Genomic DNA, 23,678 nt, shown 5'->3' with positions numbered 1-23,678 from the left:
GGCGATGTCACGCCGATGCTGGCCTGGCAATCGCGTACGGCCACATGGCAGAATTTTGGCTGGCTTGACTGGTCGTTGCTCTTTTATTGACAATCCGACATTTGACTTCAAGCTATCGTGACACAATCAACAGATTCTTTGTCTTTCAAGTGTCTTTCAGCAACATTGCTCAGCAGCCTCCACAATAGAAAATACAATCATACAAGTGACACTTTTTGACTCTTGTTTCTTGACATTGTCTATCCACCACCAATCATCTGGAACTTGAGGACAAAAAAAAAACAAAAAACCTGGGACTCGCCACGGGGAAGTCCCGCCTCCGTCACGCTTCGCCCGTCGTGACGAAGCGTTGCGACTTTTGTCTGCTCATGCGACGCTGCCGGTGAGCCGCTTGAGCGTCCAAGATGGACGCCAGCATCCTCTGAGGGCAAGTAAGCGTGGCGACAATATGAGGGAGGAGAACGCACGCACGCACGCGCAGGGAAGGAAGTACCTGGGCTGCCTTTTCATCTCTCAGTTCGATACTGCGAGTCGACTCGTGAGCGTCTTTGTTGGCGAGTTTCAACACGCGCTGCTCCTGAAAGACGCACGACAGTGACAAGGCCACAATGACGTCGTCCCGTCGCGTCGCTGCTCACCTTGCAGTAGATGTTGACTCGTGTTCCGCTGACGCTAGGAGCTGAAGAGAAGTTTTCAAACAAACACTCCCAGTCTTTGCTGAAGTGGCCCACAAAGTCCATCTCCTTGACGCACAGCACCCTCCTGCAGCCAGGCAGCGCTGTGAGGCCGCCACGCCACGCCACGCCACGCCACGCCAATCCCAAATTTCCAAAAGAGCGGCTCTACCTGCTGGTGATGACGATGTCGGTCTTCTTGCGTCCGGGAACGGGACAGCCATCTCGGAAGACTTCGCCCTCCAGCTTGAGCTCGGAACGCTGTGGCCGCAAACGCCAGCTCAAAAGCAGACACAGGCACAGACGCGCAGGCACGCAAGCAAAACCTGTCCTTCCTCTACACACTTTATTGACGCTAAAGAAAAGATCACCACGCTGACTTACAAAGATACTTTGGCAAATTATTATCTCAAGAAGAAATTCAAAGACATGGCACACAAGAAAAAAAAGAGCAAAAAGTCCAGCAGCTTTTTTTTTTTACTCGCCATCCCGCTGCATGTCAGTTAAAGACACAGAAAAGCAACATGTTAAGTTGGGGCAAGGATGGACGGACGGACGGACGGACGGGCGGAGGAGAGCAAGAAAGGAGGAGGACCGCATTTGACTAGAAACGAAAGCTGTCGCTTTTGTCGCTTACGATTTCCACTTTTGCCAGCGCGGCTCGGCACGGAGGCCGCGGCGGCGCTCACCTGAAAGAGGTCAAAGCCTTGCGATTCCGTGAGGTCGTAGGGCCGAACGATTCCGTCCTCTCTGATCAGGCGAACCGGACGAAGTTTGACCACGTCGTCCGTGGACTCTGCCGCCCTGACGTGCGCAGACGCACACGCGTAAACACCACACCGACGCCAGGAACAGGGGATGATGACAAGACAAGCCGTGCCGTGCCGTGCGGCACGCAGCAAGCGGCTTTCCCCGTTTGCCGAGCCGAGCCCCCGTTTGAAGGCTGCAAAAGAGCGCCAGGGTACCTCTGGATGCCCTGGAAGGTGCTGCTGGCCATGTCCACGATGCCGCCGGTGGGCCGGGCCACCACGCCCACCAGGCCTTTGCCGATGCCTTTGAAGAAACCCGCCGCGCCCTCCTTCTTGGCCCCTACGACGGCGCAAGGCAGAGAGGTGAGCCGGCCGCCCAGCCAGCCAGCCAGCCAGCCAGCCAGCCAGGTGGGACCCCAGCCGGCCAGCCAGGCGGGACGCTAGCCGGCCGGCCGGCCAGCCAGGTGGGACGCCACTCACCCTCCACCGGTTTGGTGACGATGCCGGTGACTCCGCTGACGACACCCTGCAGAAAGAGAGCGGCGTTGGTTGGCGCACGCACACACGTGGGCAACATGGGCACCCACCTTGAGAAGTCCTTTGCCGCCTTTGGCCAAGCTCTGCCCAAAGTCTTTGGGGGTTCGGTTCATCTCCTCCCTGCGTTTCTGTTGGTACTCTTTATCCATGGTAATGGCCGCCAGGCCTTTGCCCACTGAGCCGGTGATCCTGGACACCGCGCCCGCGGCTCCACCTGCGGTCGGGAGGGAGGAGGCGCACCGTTCAGATCCTCCAAAGCGGCCACCTCGCTTGCCGGCGTCTCTTTGCCGTTCTCACCCACGGCGTGACCCAAGAGGCTCCGCACTCCGATGGCAAAACCTTCGGCAAATTCCTCCGGGCCCTGGACCGCCCCCTGGTGCCGCAAAGACACAGGCGAGTCATTCTCGCCAAGCGCGACGCTGGCGCGGCCCGCGTACCTGAATAGGCTCGTAAAAGAAGGCTTCCACCCCCTCGGACAGACCTCGGATGAGTCCAAAGGGGTTTCCCAGCACGTCCAGACCGAGAACCAGGACGTACATCTGCGCCAAGAACTGCGGGCGGCAACATATGCTGCCATCAGCTGGCCAAGGCAAGCGCCTCACTTAATGCCAACCTGTTGGCTGTAGTGTCGCGCCACCGCCCGCATCAGCTTGTCCCTGCGGTAAAAGCGGTACTTGACCTCAAAGTAGGCCAGCCTGCCGGGAGGGGAGCACAGGGGCCAATCAGAGCCAATCATCACGGCCGAGGGGACCCGCCTGCCGCAAACCGGCCGCCACTCACTTGAAGATGAGGTCGTCCACGTCGGTCAGCGTGGCGCCGATGCTCTTCAGGAGCAGGTTGAGCGACTCCGTGGCGGCCTGGCCCGGGGCTTGGCCGCCGCCGCTGGAGCCCAGCGACAAACTCAGGTGCAGCTGGAGCAAACCTTTTCTCTCAGTGTGTGGCCGCTTGTTTGTTTGCGTGCGTGCGTGCCTGCCCGTACCTTGATGGGCGAGATGTGAAAGTGCTCAAAGAAGTTGAGCCCTGACGAGTCACTCAGAGAACTTTCCATCAGTTCAGCCTCCAGCATCTCCACATCTGGACGGATCAGATGACTCTGAAACAAAAAGGAAAGAGCCCAATCTATTTTTGTTATTCCCACAGAGCCAGCCGATGGATGGATGGATGGATGGATGGATGGATGGATGGATGGATGGATGGATGGATGGATGGATGGATGCGTGGATGCGTGGGTTGACGCTCGTGCCGGCCCGTGACTTTTTTGGATTGGAGCGAGTTAGACGTGAGCAGTGATCTGCCACCAATCTGTGAAACCTATCCGGGCGGCGGCGTTTCTGGTGATCCGATACGAGCCAGCGGGCCGACGGATTTACCTTCTGTCCTCGGGCTCGGGGCTCACTCGCGGGGCCGAACAGGGCCACGACGGCCGACAGGAAGCCTTGATCGATCTTCACTGCCATTTCCTGGACCAATGCCATGAAGTATCTGGAAAGACAAGGTATCATCCACTTGCTGATGTCATGTCATGAACGCACACGTACATCCAAAGCTTGACGGGCACACTCACTTGAACTGCGTGACGTTGCTGCGCTGGTTGAAGCGTGTGATGACCGACACGTCAATGAAGGGCTTGGGTTCTGCCGGGCCAGAGAGCCAGCCAGGGAGCCAGCCAGGGAGCGAGCCAGGGAGCGAGCGAGCTTACGGTTAAAGGGAGGCAAAGCGGGCAAGAGAACGACAAGACACACCTGAGTCCAGAGCGATGGACTTTGGAGGCGGAACCGGGTGGAAGGCAATGGGGAAGATGGCCCCCGGAAGCTGGTTGTCCACCTGGATGGACACACACGCGTGCATGCACGAGTTGGGCCCAAATCTTCAACAAAATGACCATTGAAGCCGCGTCCCCAAAACGGCCCACCTGCAGCCAGTGCAGTTGTGCCCGGAGGCTCCGCTGGTGCTGAGATCGTTTCAACTCCACCTGGATGCCCGATAGGAAGTTCCTCCGCAGCGGGCAGGAAAAGGGCTGCCGCATGGCCATGATGGCGCCGCCGAGGCTCACCTGGCGAGGGGCGTCACGTCATGCCGTTGGCTTGGCCCGGCCCGGCTCACTCACCTCCAGGTCGGCGTCCACTTTAGTCCAACCGGCCGGCAACCGGCCGCTCTGCACGCTTTGGTAGGTCTTCTCCAACAGGTTGATGTGCTTCTGACTCAGCGGCTTCCAACGATTCTTCCGCTTGATCTCCCACACCACGCCAGAACTGAGCACGCACGCACGCACGCGCGCAGACCCAGGCTCAACTCAGCGCAAGTGAAAAATGCAACATTCAAAAGAAAAGCATCAAGAGCTGGAACGTGAGCTCTCGCCAGCCCAGTGGTAGGTAGACAAAAGAAATCCCTGCCTTACAAATTGGTTGCGTGCACCTTCTGCGCTGGAGGACACGCCATGCGTGCCACTCCACGCCACCTATTTCAATCTGCTCTATTTAGCAAAGCCACACAGACCTGGGAATGCCAAGGTAGGCCACTTCCTGACGGCTGGCGTTGTCCACCAGGGATAGTCCCAGGTTCTGCAGCGAGACGCGCACTTCCTGCTGGAACTGCTCCAGCTCTTCGGCCTGCCGCGCTTTGGTCACCACGGCCACGTCTTCGGTGAAGATCAGGACGCGCTGACGGCCGTCCAGGAAGGACACCCGGTGAACCTCGGAGAGGCCGTCGAACGAGAACTGACCCACCTCGTCCTGCTCCGACAAGCAAAGCAGTCGTTTGTACTCTGGCGGTTTTGCGCTACGGAAAAGCGAAAAACGGACCTTGACAAGGTCGGTCTCTCCGGAATGTTGGGCGCAGCTCCAGCTGAGCCTCCGAAGGCCGGTCGGCTCGTCCCAGGTGAAGCGTCGCGCCTCGCCGGGCTTCAGCTGGTGGACGTGGCAACACCCGCTGAAAGGAGACAGCGCAGCGCTGGCTTGGACTTGATGGAGCCGGAAGCAATCCATCCATCCATCCATCCATCCATCCCTCATTCAAATGCTTTGTGTCATGTCACGAGAGCCCAACGATAAATCCAAATACCATCCCACCTCTGCTTGTAGCTGATGTCCACCCTGGGCGTGTGGTTGAGCAGGAGGGCGGGGGCGGCCCCCTCGTAGTAGTCGCCCAAGCCGACCACGGCCGAGTGGTCCGACACGTTGACGTCCACCGTGATGCCGCCGCACTGCACGCAAAGCCACAAGAGTCAAGGCCGAGCCGCCGACCGGTCGGTCGGTCAATCGGCCGGACGCCTCCTACCGTGTCCACGGCGAGCAGGGTGCCGCTGTCCTGACGGTCAAAGTAGAAAAAGCGGGACAGCTGCTCCGAGCCCACCGCCCGCACGCACAACTTGCCCTCGGCGCTCTCGGGCCACAGGGGGAGGCACTGGAAAGGCAACGTTTAGGAACGGACAGCAGCCACGCGCCGCAACTTCGGAATGGAACCACACTGACCTCGGCGGAGGGGACGTAGTGCCACTTGACGGCGGCGCCGGCGACTTCGCCCACCTCCAGCTCAAAGGAGGACCTGTTGACCAGTGTGTAGAAGGGACTCATGGTGACCATCTTGGTCAGGTTGAAGCTGCTCATCCGGATGCTCACGCCCACCTGGCGCCAAAACAGACGCAAAGCACGTCACGCCACGTCACGGGCGGGCGGGCGGGGTCTCACCAGGAAGTCCATCTTGCCGTTGCCGGGGCAACGCACGCAGCCGTTACTCCCCACCGTGTCCAGGGAGAAGCTGTCCGACCAGGAGCTGGTGGACACGCACAGCTGAAGCTGGGAAGAGAGCAAGGCAGAACAACTTTGGACTCTCTCGCTTGAATGGGGCCGACTTTGGCTCGAGTCGAAATTGAGGCGGGCGGCGAGCGCCTGCCCAATCGGCCGGCCGGCCGGCCAGCCGGGGACACGCCAACAAGCGTTATTTCTGATCCAATTGCGTCATTTGATTTCCGGCAGAGCAAAGTCTATCGGCCGGTCGCCGTCACGTGAACCCCAGTCAATTTGGCAACAGGAAGGAAAGGACCGTAGGATTTGGGCGCGGAGTCTGACCCGCTCGGTCGCTCTCCGACTCTCACCTTGTTCTTGCCGAGCAGGTTCTTCTTGCGGAAGGAGAAGAGGACGATGTCTCGGACGTCTGCCGGATGCTTGACGCTGACGTCTTCCGCCCGGTACCGGAGGACCCGGCGCGTCTTGTTGATTATCCAGAAGGGGCTGAAAACGGAGAGCAGGAGGCGGCCCGGCGCCGGGGCGGCGCGGACGCTCAGGTCCAAAGTGGCTTGGGCATCCGAGTCGCACGTCAGGCGCACGGCCAGGAACTCGGGCACGCTCCGGTCCAGGCGCAAGTGGCCGTGCCAGTCGCGGCCCAGGTAGCGCAGCAGAACCAGAGAGACCATCTCGCCGGACAGGCGGGCGTTCAAAAGGTCCGACGCACTCCCCTCCGTCAGCTCGTGAGAGTCGGCGCAGCTCTGCAGAGGCAAACGGAGCTTGAGCGCATTGGAGGCGAGCCTGGCGCGGCGCCGGCACTCCTCGTCCCGTCTCGTCTGGTCTGGCCTGGCCTGGCGTTTGTCTACCTCCATCATGTAGCGCAGCGTGTAGGGCAGCAGGTTCCGGAGCGTGGCCACGGGGTGCAGGTGGACCACGTAGGCCGGGTCCCAGTCATCCTCGCCGCGACTGCCGATGTGGTTGAGGGCGTCGGGCGTGGCCAACGTGCTGACCGTCAGGGGAAGCTCGCCGCCGGCCTCCAGCGGGGGGCACCGCAGCAGCGAGCGCACCTCCGAGCTGCGGTGCACTTCCTCCTTCCAGGACACGCACGTGGACGACGGGCCGTACGGCAGACCCGACGCCGGACGCACGTACAGCTCGCACCTGCGGCCACAAAGGAGGCGGGGCCAACATTTGTCTGTTGAAATGAATTTCATGTTTGGGAATGGAAGAAGGCTGCTTCTCCTCCTAAAGCTATTTTAGGAGCTTCCTAAGCTGATTTTCATTTTTGGAACTGGCTTCTCCTTCTCAAGCTAAATTGATCGGGAGCCATCATTTCTTAAGATAGAATCAATCGAGCGATTCCACCTGTAGGCGTCCAACGGGACGTGGAATTCCTTGTCAGGGTGGGCCACTCCCACCGGTTGCAGGCTGCGGGTCGACGGGCAGAACTTGAGGACGCCGAACGGCACCGAGAAGTGGTTGTGGATCTGGAAGCCCGGGCAAACGTCTGTCGGCCGCCGAGCGAGACGGGGCGGAGCGGAGCGGAGCCGGGGCGGGCGGCCGTACCTGCAGGGGCGAGCGAACCGTCACCAGCTTGTTGCCGTCGGCCGCGTCGATCTGAACCACCAGCGACACGGCCCGCTGCAACTCGGGCCCGCGGACGTTGTAGAGGCGGCGGCCCGGCTTGTCCACGGGGACGTCGGTGATCTCGCTGTAGCCCGAGGGCACTGGCGGGTCAGAAAGAGCGCAACGGCATCACACCCCAGCGAGCGGACGGAAAGTCCCAAACGTTGGGGACCAAATTGGCGGAGTAATAGCCAGAAATGCTCTGACCGACGGTGAGGCGAAACAAGCAGCTTTCCTGCCGCTGCAGAGCGGACAGTTTGCCACGAGACGAGTTTGCTTCCGAGACGGAATGTTCCAGCTCCAGGCTGCTCTGGTCCGGCAGCTCGTGCAGTTTCCCGGCTCGCGCCGCGCCCACCCGTCTCAAGTTGGCGCTGTGCTGCACGAGGAGCGGGATGCCCAGAGCGTTGAAGATGGCAAACGGAGCTTTCTCCTTCATGGACGGCTCAAAGGTGGACGCCGCGCCCTCCTCGAAGGCCTGGACGCAACACGATTGGGTGGTCAATTTGGAGTACAATTCTTGCAAGAAAATGCCGCTTTGGACCTTGGCCAGGTCGCCGAAGACGTTGAGGCCGCAGCGCGACAGGGTGACGTTCAGGGCGTCGCCAGAGCTGATGTCGATGGCCGTGCACGGTTCCGGAAGGATCACAAAGTCGTCTCCGTGGACCGGACTTTTGTCCTGGACGGGATTTGTCTTCATCTGCGCGCGCACAACACATCACACGGGACTCAAAACGCTCGCCGGACGTCGCATCTTCGCCGTCGTGGGAGCAAAAAGTCGATTCTTGGGGAAAAAAACCCCAGCAAGAATTTGCACGCAGCAATTACCTCCAGCTGGAGGCTCCACCGGCGCGCGCCGCCGTCCAGGCGCTCAATCAGCGGCTCCCACACGGCGTGGACTTCGTTGAAGTAGTTGACCTGCAACCAGGCCAGGACGCCGTCGGCCAAAGGCGAGGAGAGGAGGGGAGCCGAGAGGCTGGAGAGCCGCCCGGAGCCGAGCGCTTAGCTTACCTCCAGAGTCATATTGCCTTTGAGCTGCAAGAGCGACGACCAGTTCTCGGCCCAGCCGCTGAAGGAGGACTCGGCCAGCAGCAGCGGGACGGTTCGGTGGCCCAGGCCCGATTCCAGGGTCACCCGGATCACCTGGGAAGCCCGGCCGGTCAGCTAAAACCACATGGCGGGGCGGGGCGGGGCGCGGCGCTTCTCGCTTACTTGGACCTGGGCGGCAAAGCGCTGGCCCACGTTCAGGGCCTCCCGGTCGCCAAAGTTCTCGGTGACCTCGGTGGCCTGCTCCACGCCCAGGAACCAGTAGTTGCAAGCGTGGGCCTTCTTGGTGAGCCACAGGTCTTTGAGGTCCTCCCGCTGCTCTTCCGTCCGCTCGCCGTCCCGTCGCATGGCCGCCATTATGGTGCTGACCGTGTTCAGGATGAAGGGCGAAATCTGAGCCGAAGAACGACGACCAGGTTGACTTTGAAAGCGGGAAGCGACAACATCCCGGAACCCGCATTCCAAAGCCTCGCCGAGGGACATTTGCAAAACTGCAAGGTACAAACCTTGACGACGAGCTCCTCCACCGTGACGGATCCGCTCGGTGGTCGGCCGGGACCTCTTTTGGCTTGCGCGACAACCGAGCAGGGTCTCAAAACCGTGGTAACGGTCTTGTCCTCCTTGTCGCGGATGAGGGGGCAGGCCAGGACCCCGAGGGTCCGCAGATGGGCCTTGGCCGTCTGGGTTCCGCCCTCCGACTCCAGGCTCAGGTCGCACTGGAAGGACACCACCAGGGACGGGGCGTCCGCCTTCATCAGGCTGGCCACCAACACCACCTGCGGGTCCACTACCACCGCGCGCACGCTGGTCCTCGGCGCCGACGCTGAGAAGGCCAGAAGTGGATTAGGGGCCGGCCAGCGACCAGGTTCTCCTGGTCCCGGCGAGCGAGCGAGCGCAAACTTCCCTACCGGCCTTGGCCTCCTCGGTCCTCTGTCCCGCCGCCCTGGCTGCCGGCCTGGCGCTCGGCGCGGCATTCGGGGGGGGCCGCTGCGGCAGAGCCCGCAGGAAGAAGTCGGCCACGGCCATCAGGAACTCCACGCTGGCGCACACGTAGAGTTTCTGCAGGACGGCCACCAGCGAACGCTCGCCGCTCTGCCGGTAAGTCACGTCGATCATGGGCTCGGAGCTCTCCGAGTCTTGACGGCTCACCATCCTGAGGACCCAGAACAGGAACTCTTTGGAACCGGAACAGATCCTGCTTGGATTTTTTTGGGCCCCGTAACGCGAGCTTGTCTCGGACTGGCGCAAGATCGGCCGCCTACCGCGAGGTGACCCTGCGCACGCCCGTCCTCTGGTCGTCCAAAGTGCAGTTGGTCAGGATGGTGCTGAACTCCACGCTGCCGTTGTTCCAGACCTTCCCGGAGGCCTTGAGCAGATGCAGGGCAAACTCGCCCAGACGCAGGTTCTCCTGGTCCGAAGACTGCGCAAAACATAAACAAATAAAAGTCTGAGGCAGCGTCGCCTGAAAGCAATCGCCTCAACGACCGACTGGTTGGTTGGAACGGAGGTGCGGGTGAGAAACCTTCGGGCAGTCCTCCCGTCCCGTCCCGCCTGCTTTCGCGAGGACAGACCACGAGCGCTCGTGCGAACCAACCTGTGCGGGTCGATCCGTGTACAAAACCAATCCGAGCGACTCGAGACTGAAATTGAACTTGATGGACTCTGCACTTTGATCCTGGTCCTCATCCAAGGTGACCCGCTTGCTAGGACCACCTGAAACATCCAAAAGAAATGTGCGGCGGATGTCAGCGTGACGTACGCGAGAGAAGATGCCGGCGGCGGGCAGGCGCCGCAACCTGTCTGAGGGCCCGCGGGTCGGCCGAGCGGCGAAACCGTTCCCTCTCTAGGGTCGCTGGGCCGCAGGCTGTCGGCCTCGGCTACGTTCTCCGTCAAGATCTGCAGCAGCACCTTCAGATCTTCCTGGCTCAGCGCCACCTACAGGCGGCAAACCAATCAGATGGGATCCAGTGTGGCCGCCATCCGTTCACTCCCGTTCCCAGGCACCTACCTTCATGGGCTCGAGGTCGCCGTCCACCTCCACGGCGGCCATCCGGTCGTACCAGGATGCGGCCAAGTTCCTGCTGACCCTCAGCTTCAGGTTGACTGCTCGGAGAAGCTCGCTGGAGGAGGCTCCGCCCGGGCTGGGGTCCAAGCAGTTCCTGACGGACGGACGGACAGACGGACGACGCGCTTCAGATGACAAGCTCGGTCGGCTTTGTCCCGGTTGGCTTGCCGGCCGGCCGGCCACTGACCTGGACAGTTTGAGCTGCGTGAGCTCCACGTGGACGTTGTCGATCACGGCCGGCAGAGGGCTTCCGTCCACGGGCAGCAGAGCAAAAGAGTTGGACACGGTGATCAGACCCAGGTCCATGAGCAGGGCCCGGTAGGAGGCGGACGACTGGGGGACCACCACCAGAGGCGCTTTCAGCCTGATGTCGGCCGAGAGACGGAAGCTTTTCTGAGCCAGGTCCCGGACGCCGGACGCCGCCCTCTCCGCCGCCTGAGCCGTGGCCGCGCTCACGGCCGCTTTGGCCGTCTGGAAGTTATTGCTGAAGTTCTGCGCACGGCAGAGCAGAGCAGAGCAGAAAGAAGGTCGGCTGAAGGGGAGTAACCGCTTACACCTCCAGTAACCCGGCAAATTTGTTGAATCCGCTGTCCGTGTCGGAACCACTCCGATCAGGTGTGTGAGAGCGCCGGCCCGCCCGCCCGCCAGCCCGCACGCATTCATTTCGCAGCGACGGGAGGGAGGGCACCCACCAGGAGGGCGACCACCAGCTTGTGCAGGTAGACCACCCGGATGCAGCCCACGTTCAGCTTGACCCTGCCATCCGTTTTGGACATATCGGCGTAGCCGGGGCCTTCCGTGGCGTTGGGAGTCAGACTCAGTGAGAAACTGAACACCTCGTCCCCCCCCACGATGGAGACGGCCTGAAGGAAGGCGGTGGACGGACGGAGACCAGAGCGTTTGCTTTCACGCTTTGAGTCGCCAGCGCCCGGCCGCTTCGGACCCACCTTCTTGTGGACGCTGGCAGGATCCACGTTGAGGACCACAAAGTCCTTCAGGCGTGCCGACACGTGGGTCTGAGCTCCCTGCGCCAGCAGCGAGCCGTCCAGACCTGTCGGACACGGCGAGCCCTTGAAGCCAAGCGAGAACCCGAGGCAGAGAGAGCGGGCGGGCGGGCGGGCGGGGCGGAACCTTGGATTTGGATGTGGGCGATGTCGCCGCTCTGGTCGCACACCAGGACATTGAAGGCCCCCAAAGCCAGCATCACCTTCAGACCGATGATCTGGGCCAGCTCGGGTGACGCGCCGGCGGTGTCTGGCGGCAAATGCGGCAAACGAGCTGCTAGCAGCCACAAAGGCCATCCGCGGGGCCGGCCGGGCGGACTTACTGGACTTGGCGCCTGTCATTTTGCCATCTTCAGTCTCGGGCCTCGCCGTCCTCTCGGTAGACGCGGTGGCGCCCGACAGGAAGTTGGCGGCCGAAAGGAGAGCTTGTGTGTGCAGCGTGAGGTCCAGGGAGCTGAAGGTCACCTGCAAGCGAGAGAGTCCAGACCGTTGACATCATTCCGTGCGGGAGGGAGGGAGGAACTCGTGCCACTCGGAAGCTTTTTGTTGAAGGCGGTGCAGAATGGATGGGGAGGAAGCAGAATGACATTCCCTGCGTGCGACCTGACCCGCATTGAGTCTCCGTGGCGTGTCCTGACTCACCTTGATCATCTGTTCCGTGTTCTTGTACACGCTGGAGAAGTCGGGGCCGTCGCGGTCGGCCTGAACACAAGCGAGACGTCAGGACTCCGCAAAAGACCGCGAGAGGTTCCGTGGCGTCTCCACCTTCAAGTACTGGACTTTGAGTAGCTCGGCTCCGGGCCCCGCCGACGAGCTGACCAGACGCAGGGGATGGCCGCCGGAGTCTATAGGGGCACAAGATCAAAGACACGACAACAGGGAGCCGGCCGGGGGCCTGACCCTCAGTTGGCATCGGTGCCGACGGCTACCTGGGAACTCCAGGCAGGTGAGCGTCATCTCGCTGAGGTAGGTGGTGGCGCAGGTGTCGTGCTTTCTCACTTTGGCGTCCGTGCCCAAGTGAGCCAGCCGCAACACCAGAAAGGGACCTTCCATCTCGGCCGCCTTGCCCTCCACCTTCTTCTTCAGGCTCAGCAGGACCTCGGAGAGCGAGCGCAGGCGACGCGTCACCCTTTGAGTCCAAACGCATCTCGCGCGCCGCTCGTCCACACTTTGTGTTTGACTTTGCGCCATGCAAACAAAGCTGCCTCGCCTCGCCTCGCCTCGCCTCGCCTGAGTGTCAAACTGTTTGCCATCGACGTTACCTGTCTGATTTCAAAGTTCAGTAGGATGTCGACGGCGTTGTCGCCGGGTCCCCCGTTAGCTCCGGGCCCCGGATCAGCGCCGGTCTCTGGCTCACCGTCGCCGGCCTGCCCCGTCGGCGCCGGCCGCTCACCGAGCTCTACCTCGTCTGGGGACAAGGAGAGCGTCCCGACGGTTCCCACGAGGTTTGGACTTTGGCGTCTGTCCCGTCACGACTTACCCGGAGCCCCGCCGCCAGCCTGCGCCTTGCCACGCTCTCGACTCCCCTCGCCGATATTCTCCAGCAGAACCTTCATCAGCACGGCCAGGTCCTCCTCCCCCACGCCCACCTGGGAGACACGCAAAGCGTCAACGGGACGCCGCCCGAGTGCGTGCGATTGGAGCCCTACCTTTAGAGAGCGCAGGACTCCTTGCACGTGCACGCCCGGGATCTGGGTGAACCAGGTCGAGGCCATGTTTCGGGTGACGGCCAGCTCCACGTCGGTAGGCTCCAGGATCTCGATGTCCGGGGTCCAAGACGAGTCCCCGCTCAGGGTCGTTCTGCGGAGGGAGGGAGGGAGGGAGGGAGGCGTTGCTCTGGTTTGCGCTTCCCGTTTGGCGAGCCAGCGGCTACCTGGAGAGCTTGAGCTGCGTGAGCCGAATCTCCATCTTGTCCACCACGGCGGGCAGCGCCGACTGTTGGGCGACGACGAGGCTGAAGCTGTTGGACACGGTGATGAGGCCGAGGTCCACCAGGACGGCGTTGCGGGAGGCGGACGACTGCGGCACCACGATGAGCGGCGCCTTCAGCCTGATGTCCGTGGACAGGCGGAAACTCTTGCGGGCCAAGTGGCGCACGCCGGACGCCGCCTTCTCCGCCGCCTGAGCCGTGGCCGCGCTCACCGCTTCTTTGGCCGGATGGAACTTGTCGCCGAACATCTGGGGGAACAAAGCAACGCAGCCAGCCGACAAAGGTCAGGTGAGGTGAGGTGAGGTGGGGGGGACCAAGGTCAGGTCAGGTCAGGTCAGGTCAGGTGAGGCGCCTTGTTTCTGACCAGCAGCGACATGAGGAATTTGTGCAGGTAGAGCATCTTGATGCAGCCCAGGCGCAGGGTGAGCTTCCCGTCCACCTTGGAGGTGTCCGAGTAGCCGTCCCCCTCGGTGGCCCCCGGAAACAAATGCAGCTTGAAGCTGAACACCTCCTGGCCCATGATGGACACGGCCTGAGCACACCATGTCATACAAATGATTTCAATGTGCTCAATTGTTGATCATAAAAGCAATTGCTCACGGTTTGGATGGTTTCCACCCTATCGACAAAATTCAAGGAGAAAAAAACAAACAAAAAAAAAAAATCGACTGAATCCTTGATCCCGTGATCAAATCTTTCCCATTGCCATTTTTAGCGGTGAATCCATTGTCGATTGAGATGAAGGATTTGCAAAAAGGGCGGGACCTTTCTGTGAATGCATTCGGGGTCGACGTCGGTCACCACCATGTCCCGGAGGCGAGCGGACACCTCCGTCCGTTGGGCCCGCACCAGCACCGAGGCGTCCATGCCTGCCAACAAAAAGCAGGCGCACGCCGTCCAAACGCTCCGTCGCCAGCCGGGCCTCTCGTGCCCGCCAAAGCGGCCGTGGTTTCAGGACAACTTTGCCTACCTTTGACTCGAATGTCGGCGATGATGCGGCGCTCGTCGCTCAGCTCCACGTGGAAACATCCCAGCGTGGCCAACAACTTCAGGCTCAACACGTCCGTGTCTTTGACGCCTTTGTGCACTGCACATTTGAGAGAGAAACTTGACAAAAGCTGGGTGTCGCCTGCCCGCCACCAGATAACAAGCTGCACTGGGCCAGACTAATGTCGAGGTGCACTTGTTTTCAGATTCGTTTGGACCACACCCGCACCTGTCCTGTCCCGATCTTTATCCGCCGACTTCTTGACATCGCCGCGTTCGGAAGGACGTCGCCACGCCACGGCGCCGGACATGAACTCCGTGGCGGACAGCAAGGCTTGGGCGTCCAGAAGAAAGTCCAGAGAGGAAAACTCCACCTGCCGGGACAAGGCAAGGCACGGTTGAACCCAAGGAAACCCCCTTTTGCAATTGGCACGCGCCCGCCCAGGTCGTGTACAAATGTCATCCGCAAGCGGGGCTGACGTTTACGCCTGCCGAAGACGCTGGCGCTCCCCCCACCTTGAGCGTTTGCTCCGTGTTGTCAAAGAGCGTCTGGAAGGCGGGCCCGCTGGGATCCGCCTGCGGGGCAAAAAAGGGAGAGGAGTCACCTCTGGCCTGGACGCGCGGGAGTTGGCTGACTCACCTTGATAAAGTCCACCTTGAGAAGCTCGCCGTCGCACTGCTCCGAGCAACCGATCAGGTGGAGAGGCCGGCCGTCTGAAAGCAGAGCAGAGCAGAGCAGAGCAGAGCCGCCGTTTGTTTGTTGCGTTGTTTGGGTGCGCCGCCGCTGCCGCCGCTGCCGCCGCCGCCGCCGCCACGCAGCGACGTGGCTCCGCTTCTCAACGAGCTGCAGTCGTATTTGCCGCTCAACAAAAGGTAGCCAGGGAAGGGGGATGCGTTCAAACCTGCCGTGTCGCAGTAGTCCAGCGCCATTCTCTTCAGGTAGGACGAGACTCTGCTGTCGTAGGTCCGGATCTCGCCCCGGGCCCCCAGCTGCCAAACGGCCAGCGCCAGCACCGTCTCCTCCCGCTCGGCTTGCCGCGTCAGCTCCAGCAGCACCTGAAGGAAGGCCGCGGCCACAACGCACCTTCTTCACGCTGCGCTCGACACGCCGTGCTCCGCAGCGCGTGCCCGCGCCGCAGACCTCTTTGACTTCAAACTTGAACTGAAGGTCGGTCAGCTCCTCCGGGGCCCGGCGCCGGCCCGGCTCGTCCTCCGGCGACTTGTCGCTGCCGTCCGAATCTGACGGCCGCCGTTAGATCAGGCGGCAATTTGGGAGCGGAAGCAAGGCGGGCGGCCGGCAGTCTTACCCGTCTCGGCCACGCTCAGGAGCGCGGCGGGATGGAGGGAGAGGGCTCCCGCTGACGGCACAGTCGGCGGCACCTGCGGCGGAGAATGCGCCCAAAGATGATCGAGGCGCCCGAGCCAAATACAGCCCAAATGAGACCAGGGTTAAGTCCCTCCCGCTCGCTCCCCAAATCAAACAACGGAATGCGTGAGCTGGGGGAGGGCCCCTCCCTCACCTCGTCGGCGGGCGTGGACGGCGCCGAGGACGGGCGGGGCAGCGGGATGCTGCCGAGCAGATCCGCCACCTTGCGCATCTTTTCGTCTGACATCTTGATGTGCACTAGAGGCAGCTCGCCCCAAAGCTTCAACCTGCGTGCGGCAGGCAGGCAGGCAGGCAGGCAGAAGTCTTTACTTTGTGAGAAAATACACCTTCTGGGCGAGATTCGACCGCTCATCGTCACGGCAGGCCGGCGATGCGCCAAACTGGCCATCCGGGCCCCTACCTGGGCATCCGGGCGTCCTTGTCCACCATGCACTTGGACAGGCCGAGTGTCAGGTCCAGGGGCCGCAGGATGTGCTGGCCAGAAGAATTCTTCCACTCCTTACCTGGAGGGACGCCCGAAAGCCATAGGCTTCATTTTCAAATTTCAATTCAATTTCAAATGCGCGTACCCGACTCGCTGTACAGGACTTGCACCCGTCGCAGTTGCACGCTGTATCGCTCATACGCTCGGTCCATGATCTCCTCCAGAGACGAGAAGGACGACGACCGCAGGTCCTCGTCAACACTGTTGAACTGGCACGCACGCACGCTCGCTCTGTTATGACACAATCCCACTCTTGTACGCATGCCGGCCGGCCGGCCAACCTGGAGGTTTCCAAAGTCCACCACGATGAGCTCGGAAGTGTCCGAGTAGGAGCCGGACTTGGGCACCAGAAGGTAGGACGGACGCAGGTCCATCTTTAGGTCCAGCACCTTGCGCGTCTCGATGATGTGAGACAAACCTGCAAAGACGCCAGCAGGTCAAAAGGGGGTGGGTGGGGAGGCAAAAGCAAGCGCCGCCGCCGCCGCCACCACCTGCTGCCGTCTTTTCTTTCAGCTCCTCCAGTGTGGAAAGCGTCGCTGAGGTCAGCACCTGCAGGTCCATGCCTTTGGCCATCCTGAAGAATTCCACCAAGCTGTTCACCGTCATCTGGAAGGCACCGAGGCGTGAGAGGGCGTCGGCGCCAGGACGCCCGGGCACGCACGCACGCACGCACGCACGCAGACAACTTACGGCGTCATAGATGATCTGCACGGGCTGCGAGTGGACGCGGACGACGTGATCGGCCGGGCTGTCGTCGGGGTTGAGCTCAAAGGCCACGCGGAGCAGCGCCGCCGACGAGTCGCCCGCCGACGAGATGAGGGAAGGGGCGCCGGTGCCGGCGTCCAGGCCCGTCACGCTCCACTGCTGCAGAGACGCCTCCAGCCTGCTCAAAGGACGCACGGCGGGCCTCCAGTGGAGCGGCGCGCAACGGCAGGAAGGCAGGAAGAAAGAGAGGAAGGCAGGAAGGAAGAAAGGAAGAAAGAAAGGCAGGAAGAAAGAGAGGAAGGCAGGAAGGAACAAAGACACCCACCTGAGGGCCTGAGCTCCAGGTCTCTGGGAGATTTTGGTGCTGAGCTGGGTCATCTGGACCCGGAGGATTTCCGCAACGCCGGGTTGCTCTCTGACTGTCACCGAGGTCCGGAAGAGCCGGAAGCCGAGCTCCACGGCGACGTACTGGAGGCGACACCGCAGAGCAGTCAGGAGCGCTCTGCACGCCGGTCCGCTTGGAAACGGCGACCTCGTACCTGTTTGGGCAGGGCCGGGTCACGGGAGCTGGCGCTGTAACCTATGGCGGCGTAGAGCTTCTCCTTCTCCTCCGCCGTCATGATACCGTCCAAAGCAGAGCCTGAGGAGCAGCATGGAGAAAGGCTCGGCACGGTGGAGAAAGGCTCGGCGTGGTGGGGAAAGGCTCGCTACGGTGTCGCCCCCCGCCGCGGCGCCCCTACCGACCCTCAGCCTCCTCCGACTCGCGCTCCTCTTTCTGGGCCTTGCGGCCAAAGAAGCCGCTGAAGAATCCGCCCTGCTTCTGGACCCCCCGAGCTTTCTTGGCGGCGAGCTTCTGTCCCGAACGCAGCACCTGGAGGGCGCCAGTCGTCACACATTTTGATTTGTAGCAGATTCATTTTGTTTTTTTGCCAATTCAGGCTACATTGGGTGGGAGGCAGGGAGGGAGAGCTCATCAAATCCACCAAAAAAAAAAATTGGCTCAACTTTTTTACAATGAAATGTAAAGTTCATCTGGGAAAAAAAAACTTGAGCCCATTTGGAGTTTGCACTCTACCTCCATGTGCGCCTGCTGTCGAGCCAAGGTGATATTGAAGACATCTAGAACTTTCTCCAGGTCCTGGTACAAGCAGCCCAAAGTATGCCAAATGAGCGCAAGAGCTTGCGGGTCAACCGGCCGGCCGGCTGCGTAGGCTTCGGGAACCTGAAGTCGGCTCTCGGCGTCGGGGCCCGGCTTGTTCTGGCTCAGAATTTTGCTCTCGTAGGCCGTCTTGTAGGCCTTGACGTGCTGGCGGTGCCGCTTCATGTTGGACCAGGACCACATGCGGCACGAGCGGCGGACGTGAACCTCTAGGATGCTGCTGAAGGCGTAGCGCCACCTAGTGCGGGCAGGAAAACACACACTTGACGCCGTCACTTCATTTTGCCGCCAAACAAAGAAAAAGAACGGAGGGCTGCAATTTGGACCCATTGGAAGGCCGCAAACCGTTGTCGGAAGCCAGAACACCATCCAAACGGTTCAAATGGAAACGGATCATCGCAGAATACCACGGCAAGTGGCGAAAGCGCAACGCTTTTGCGCCTGGCACTGACCAGATGGCGGCGTCGGCGCCGACCGGGACGTCGGGCCGGAACTTCCTGTAGGGGGCGTTCCTCACCATGCGGTCTACGGACTCCAGCATCTCCACCATGGTCACGTACTTTGGACCGGCGACACACAAACACGGTCAGTCGTCACGGAGACGATGGCGCAATTTCACCATTGCGTCACCTGAGCTTTGGTGATCTGGACGTCGATGTTTTGGACCTCCAGGTGCACTCGGGCTTTCGGGGAGTCCAGTTCCTGCTCGGCATTGGGGTTGATGCGCATTTGGGCCGAAGCGAAGATGGGCTTGAAAACTGCAGAAGAAAAAGAGGCCGTCCTGAATGCGACAAATGTTGAATGGAACGTTCGATTCGCTGCCGCTCCGCTTCAAAGGGACCTTGGACTTCTACAGCCGTCAGTGGCAGTGAATGAGATGATATGACGTCGCAAAGATCTACACGAATAAATGTGACGGAGCTCCGGATCGGAATTGAGAAAAGCGGCGGGAGCGCAATTGCCCGCCCCTGCCAAACGTCGGCGTAATGAGCAAGTTCCGGGTCACATAAAGAAAGGGAGGCGGGCGGGCGGGCGGGCGGGCGGGCGGGCGGGCGGGCGGGCAGGCAGCCGGGCAGCCGGGCAGCCAGGCAGCCAGGCAGCCAGGCAGGCAGGCCCGCCCATGTACTGACTGTAGTGGTAGTGAGGCGGCTCCCGGTCCTTGCTGGCGATTTCACACTTGAGCCCATCCTGCAAAAAAGGGCGCGGTTGGAACTTGGTGGAGCTTTTGTCAACTCGGAAGCTAGCTCACCACAATGTCTCGCCACGATCCTCGGTACATCATTTGACTCTTTACGTTCCAGTAGGCGCAGAGAGACTCCAGGCGGCCCAGCTGAGGCATCCAAAGCAGTCGCCGTTGATATTTGGCCGGCCGGACCCGTACGCGCGCTTTACCTTGTAGGTGATCTTTGCCGCTTCGTTGAGGATGCACAGCTTCCAGTTGTCGTCCGTCGTCTAGAAAGCCACAACAAAGGGAGGTCTGCTTTGGAAGGGCGACCGGGCAGAGGCGCCTTACCGGGCAGAGGCGCCTTACCGGGCAGAGGCGCCTTACCGGGCAGAGGCGCCTTACCGGGCAGAGGCGCCTTACCGGGCAGAGGCGCCTTACCCGGCAGAGGCGCCTTACCCGGCAGAGGCGCCTTACCCGGCAGAGGCGCATTTGTCGCCTACCTGCAGGCTGAGTTCCGCCAGGGTGACTCCCACCGACAGGGGGCGCTGTGGGTCGGACACCTGCAAGGCACGCATAGGTCCACGTGAGCGGGCCGGCCAAGATCTTGACGTGGACCTGTAGCTCAAACTTTGTGGCGGTTGACGAGCAGCCTCGACGCAAAATGGATTTCAAGTGAGACGGACGAGCGGCGGCAAAGGCAAACTCACGTCGTCCTCGTATCTCAGGTGGATGCCGCTGATCTTCACCTGCAGGTTCTTGATGACTTGCGTGGCCATTTTCTCCATGAAGGTGTCCTTCCTCTCCTCCTTGGCTTTCTCTGGAAAGAGGCGGCAGGAAACTCACCACGGCTGCGGCTGTCTCACTTGAAGGACGGGACCGCCTAGACGTAGGAAGCCGGCCACGTTTGTGGCTGTGGCTCAACTCACCCGACTTGCCTGCGTGATTGCGTTTCAACCTCCGCAGAGCTTTTTTGTGCTTTTTATTTTTTGGACATCCTTTTGGCACTTGCGCAGCGTTAAAGAAAGACACAGCGGTTAGCGAGCCAGAGAGAAGGAGAGGGAAGGCGGCGGCGGCGGGTGCACGACAAGTGATGACAGAGCGCTGGCACCATAAAGCGCAAGGACGGATGCCCCCAAAAGTCTTTGGCTTTTTCGGCCTTTTGACAAGGGGCCGTTTGCTGCCTGCTTGTACAACCCGTGGCAGAGTCGGCTCGGAACCAAGGAAGGAAGGAAGGCATCCCGGGTCAGACACACCGCACGCACGCACGCACGCACGCACGCACGCACGCACACACGCACGCAGAGTCCAAGGTGCCGACACGAGCAAGTCCCGAGCGCCGCATTACCATTGGACAGCTCCTGACAGACAAGGCTTTCCAGACCCAAGAGCAGCTCGTCACTCGGTGCCGCTGACGCCAAAGGCAGCGTGAACACAAGAGCAAATGGTCAGAAAACAAAAAAAAGGCCCGCCACTTCCTTGACGTATGGAGTGCGAGCGCGGTGGCGTGACGGAGGGAGGGAAAAGAAAAGAACAGAAGCAGGCAGCAGCAAAGAGAAAGACAGCTTTGGCCACTCATCTGGCTGACGTGGACAACATGGAGGCTCTTTTGCATTTGCACCCTCCCGAATCAATAGCCAGACAATAACCAGGGGGGCATTTGACAGACGCCGCTCGCTCACTCGCTGGCTCGGCCCTAGCTCCCTCACCTCGCCTGGCCGCCATCTGGAGCGCGTCCTCGATCCGTTGCAGTTGCCGCTGCTTGGCCTCCTGCCGGTAGCGCTCCTCCTTGGCCTCGTCGTACTTGATGGCTGCGCGCAACACACGCAAAGTCACCACGCCGTTGCGGCTCCTGGGATGACACACGCGGCCGGGCTGGGCATTTGGCTTATTCCCTTGCTCGGGATGACGTGATTTTTGTAAATCCTCATCTCACGTCGCCAGGGTCACGCTAAAACTCAACGGGTTTGGCCAGAGCCGGTGAAGTCGACTTACTGGCGCCGGGCACGAGCAGCAGGTAGAGGCCATCCAGCGTGGCCACGACGGCATCGTTGTACAGGTTCTTCCAGGGGATCTTCAAAGTCAGCGTGCCTGCCACACGCAGATGGAAGAGAGAAAGAGAGAGAGAGAGAAATGGAGAGGACGAAAGAGAGGCAGGCACTTGTTCTTCCCGCCGTCTTCTTTCTTTGCTTTGATCGCCTCCTCCAAATTCCACACCCGGTTTTCGACACACCTGGTTTTCGACACGCCCGGCCGGCCCGGGAGGGAGGGAGGGAGGGAGAGCACTCACCTATCTGTCCGGCCTTCACCTTGAACGGGATGTCAAACTCACTCTGGCGGGACGGAACGAGACCGGACGAGACCAGACGGAGGCGTCCCGATCAGACGTTTGGTGGCGGCGCAAAAGGGAAAGAAGCCAAGCAAACTTACCAGCGCATTTTCCTTCACTCGCAGGTTCTCCAAGACGACGTTTCCTGCAAGAAATGACAACGGCCACGCTGATTGCCACTTTTGACGGGACAGACGGGCAGTCCTTTCTTTTCTTTTCTTTTCTTTCTTTTGAACGGGAGCAGGCAAGAAAAACGCCCCTGTCTTTCGGCGGCTGCGGCTTTCCTCGCCCACATGCGCTCGACACAAAAGTTGTTTTCCCGTCCCGAGAAGCCCTTGTCGTATGTCCGTCGTTGCGTGCTCCGGGGATTCAATCGATTGCCCGACGGACAAGCAAGTTTTGACGGCTGACTTGAAAATGGACACATTTGCGTTGTGACATTTTCACCGAAGATGCGATAAAAGCTTGCTTGGTGCAATCCACACTTGGGAGTGATTTGGGATTAGCCATGCAAGCCAAACAGCTCCGATTGCGTGTGTCTCAAATGGTCAACAAGAGGCGAGGCGTCCAAGTGAATCCTGTTTGAGGACCGAGGTTGAGAGGAGACCTTGTCGCTTGCTGAAGTCTGCGCAATTGTCCATGGTTCGTAGTGAGGCACGCGAGTTTGGCAAGCGAACGAACGGAAGGAAGGAAGGAAGGAAGGAGTCTGGCTGCGTGCGTGCGAGCGAGCGTGTGGCTCGGCTCGAGGCTCGGTGGAATTTAGCTCACCTCCCCAGATTCCGATCTTGAGCTGCGATTTGTCCAAGTTCTCCACGTAGTCCCCGATGAACCTGTTGAGAAGGTCGCTGACCAAAGACTCGAACACCATGGCTGGTTGACAGGCGCCGAGGCACACTTCCGCATTGGACGCTCACGCGCTGGCTGTCAGGCTGGCTGGCTGGCTGGCTGGCTGGCTGTCAGGCTGGCTGGCTGGCTGTCAGCAGCAGCAAGTCAGCTGATGCGAGCGACGCCTCTGCGCTCTGTTGCTCGAGCCTGCCGCCGATCTCGGGCTTCGAAACATGGAAGCAACAACATAGAAGGTTAGGAGAACGTGACCGAAACTTGCCACTGCAACTAAAAGGAGTTACCGGGCAGCAAGCAAAGTGAAGAAGCCCCGGGGAAGGAAAGGGAAGCAACCCTACTACAGCAATGCGCCAGCCCGCCCGCCCGCCCGCCGCTGTGACGAGCGCACAACACATACGATCGTAAACAGCAAACGAAAGAATAAATCACCTAAAACAAAACGGTGTGATGATCAAACTTTGTCTTGAACAACGAGCTTTATTTTGATTGTTTTTTTACACGCTGCTATTAACCGGAAGTCTTTCTTCTTCGTTCTTTATCGCTGACTGAACATTACTGACAACCGTGAAACCCTCTGCTGGTCACATCAAGTATTACAGTTTCCCATACATCACAACACGCAAGCCGTCACAAACGTGCAAAATCTGTGAAGATAGATTTTATCTTTGAAAATTGTCAACATTGAACTTTGCCAGGAATCTGGTCAAACGAATGATGATTGTTTTGGCCCACCAAACCAAAAAAGACATTTTGTCAATGAAGCTCAGTTATCCAAAGCGGAAAATGTCTTGCAAGGTTGGCCTAGGCGCTGCTTGCTTCCTTGCTTGCTTGCTGGCTGGCTGGCTGGCTGGCTGGCTGGCTGGCTGGCTGGCTGGCTGGCTGGCTGGCTGGCTGGCCGGCCGGCCGGCCGGCCGGCCGGCCGGCTGGCTGGCTTGCTGGCTGGCCGGCTGGCTGGCGCCGTGCCGCCCACTTTCAACATAGATGCATGGCTTTTTGTTCCTTGTCCAAAATATGGTGGAAAGCGGAAGTCGACCTTGTTGATTTCGTTACTGTTGCTTTATTAGAAGCCATTTCCTGCGGATGGACTTTGAGGCGATGGCATTAGTGCAAGCGGACCCGCAGCGACGACCGCTGATGAGGGCAGCGCGCCAGCTAATGCTCCTCCAAATGAGACGCATTAGGGAAAAGCGCAACGAACGCAAGCGTGGCATGGCGCGGCGCGGCGCGGCGCAACCCAGAGAGCTTCACTACCATGGCAACGGGATGGATAC

The 23,678-nt window shown here is 60.5% G+C and overlaps 1 protein-coding gene across 3 annotated transcripts; it reads right to left on the bottom strand.

Annotated features, from left to right (window-relative positions):
- Positions 1 to 59: 59 nt before the first annotated feature.
- vps13c (vacuolar protein sorting 13 homolog C) lies at positions 60 to 23,639 on the bottom strand. 3 transcript variants are annotated; one of them, XM_085908139.1, is made up of 84 exons: positions 22,837 to 23,635; positions 22,333 to 22,613; positions 21,666 to 21,709; positions 21,526 to 21,568; positions 21,231 to 21,326; positions 20,945 to 21,046; positions 19,946 to 20,055; positions 19,739 to 19,798; positions 19,466 to 19,525; positions 19,323 to 19,403; positions 19,204 to 19,261; positions 18,704 to 18,831; positions 18,526 to 18,632; positions 18,137 to 18,311; positions 17,990 to 18,052; positions 17,659 to 17,785; positions 17,454 to 17,554; positions 17,240 to 17,382; positions 16,900 to 17,092; positions 16,701 to 16,815; positions 16,491 to 16,627; positions 16,295 to 16,418; positions 16,126 to 16,228; positions 15,859 to 15,991; positions 15,646 to 15,718; positions 15,480 to 15,577; positions 15,241 to 15,394; positions 14,979 to 15,052; positions 14,855 to 14,914; positions 14,568 to 14,712; positions 14,322 to 14,438; positions 14,117 to 14,220; positions 13,716 to 13,883; positions 13,295 to 13,599; positions 13,071 to 13,221; positions 12,902 to 13,010; positions 12,684 to 12,829; positions 12,351 to 12,519; positions 12,187 to 12,266; positions 12,064 to 12,123; positions 11,745 to 11,886; positions 11,549 to 11,671; positions 11,365 to 11,468; positions 11,110 to 11,280; positions 10,605 to 10,909; positions 10,361 to 10,511; positions 10,149 to 10,287; positions 9,947 to 10,065; positions 9,615 to 9,772; positions 9,261 to 9,505; positions 8,859 to 9,175; positions 8,518 to 8,745; positions 8,317 to 8,448; positions 8,134 to 8,223; positions 7,850 to 8,005; positions 7,516 to 7,783; positions 7,249 to 7,409; positions 7,048 to 7,169; positions 6,549 to 6,843; positions 6,054 to 6,443; positions 5,647 to 5,754; positions 5,431 to 5,583; positions 5,237 to 5,362; positions 5,029 to 5,162; positions 4,762 to 4,888; positions 4,457 to 4,692; positions 4,068 to 4,212; positions 3,873 to 4,013; positions 3,703 to 3,784; positions 3,525 to 3,594; positions 3,331 to 3,442; positions 2,940 to 3,053; positions 2,741 to 2,871; positions 2,574 to 2,655; positions 2,398 to 2,511; positions 2,258 to 2,333; positions 2,011 to 2,174; positions 1,904 to 1,949; positions 1,640 to 1,763; positions 1,364 to 1,478; positions 847 to 935; positions 639 to 762; positions 494 to 577; positions 60 to 421 (listed from the first exon to the last, which is right to left on the bottom strand). In XM_085908139.1, exons 2-84 carry the CDS (start codon positions 22,430 to 22,432, stop codon positions 323 to 325), a joined length of 11,028 nt encoding a protein of 3,675 aa, XP_085764265.1. In that variant the 5' UTR covers positions 22,433 to 22,613; positions 22,837 to 23,635; the 3' UTR covers positions 60 to 322. The 3 variants fall into 3 exon arrangements, 2 of the variants coding, with proteins under 2 accessions (XP_085764265.1, XP_085764264.1); XM_085908138.1 differs by having other exon boundaries at positions 10,361 to 10,909; XR_015065718.1 differs by lacking the exons at positions 60 to 421; positions 494 to 577; positions 639 to 762; ... (5 more) ...; positions 2,258 to 2,333; positions 2,398 to 2,511 and having other exon boundaries at positions 2,629 to 2,655; positions 2,741 to 2,882; positions 22,837 to 23,639.
- Positions 23,640 to 23,678: the final 39 nt, after the last annotated feature.

Source organism: Syngnathus leptorhynchus, chromosome 3 (genome assembly GCF_054491065.1).
Source record: "Syngnathus leptorhynchus isolate UIUO chromosome 3, UIUO_Slep, whole genome shotgun sequence".
Classification (NCBI taxonomy): Eukaryota; Metazoa; Chordata; class Actinopteri; order Syngnathiformes; family Syngnathidae; genus Syngnathus; species Syngnathus leptorhynchus.
The sequence above is the reverse complement of the archived record's forward strand: the minus strand, read 5'-3'. Positions and strand labels throughout refer to the sequence as shown.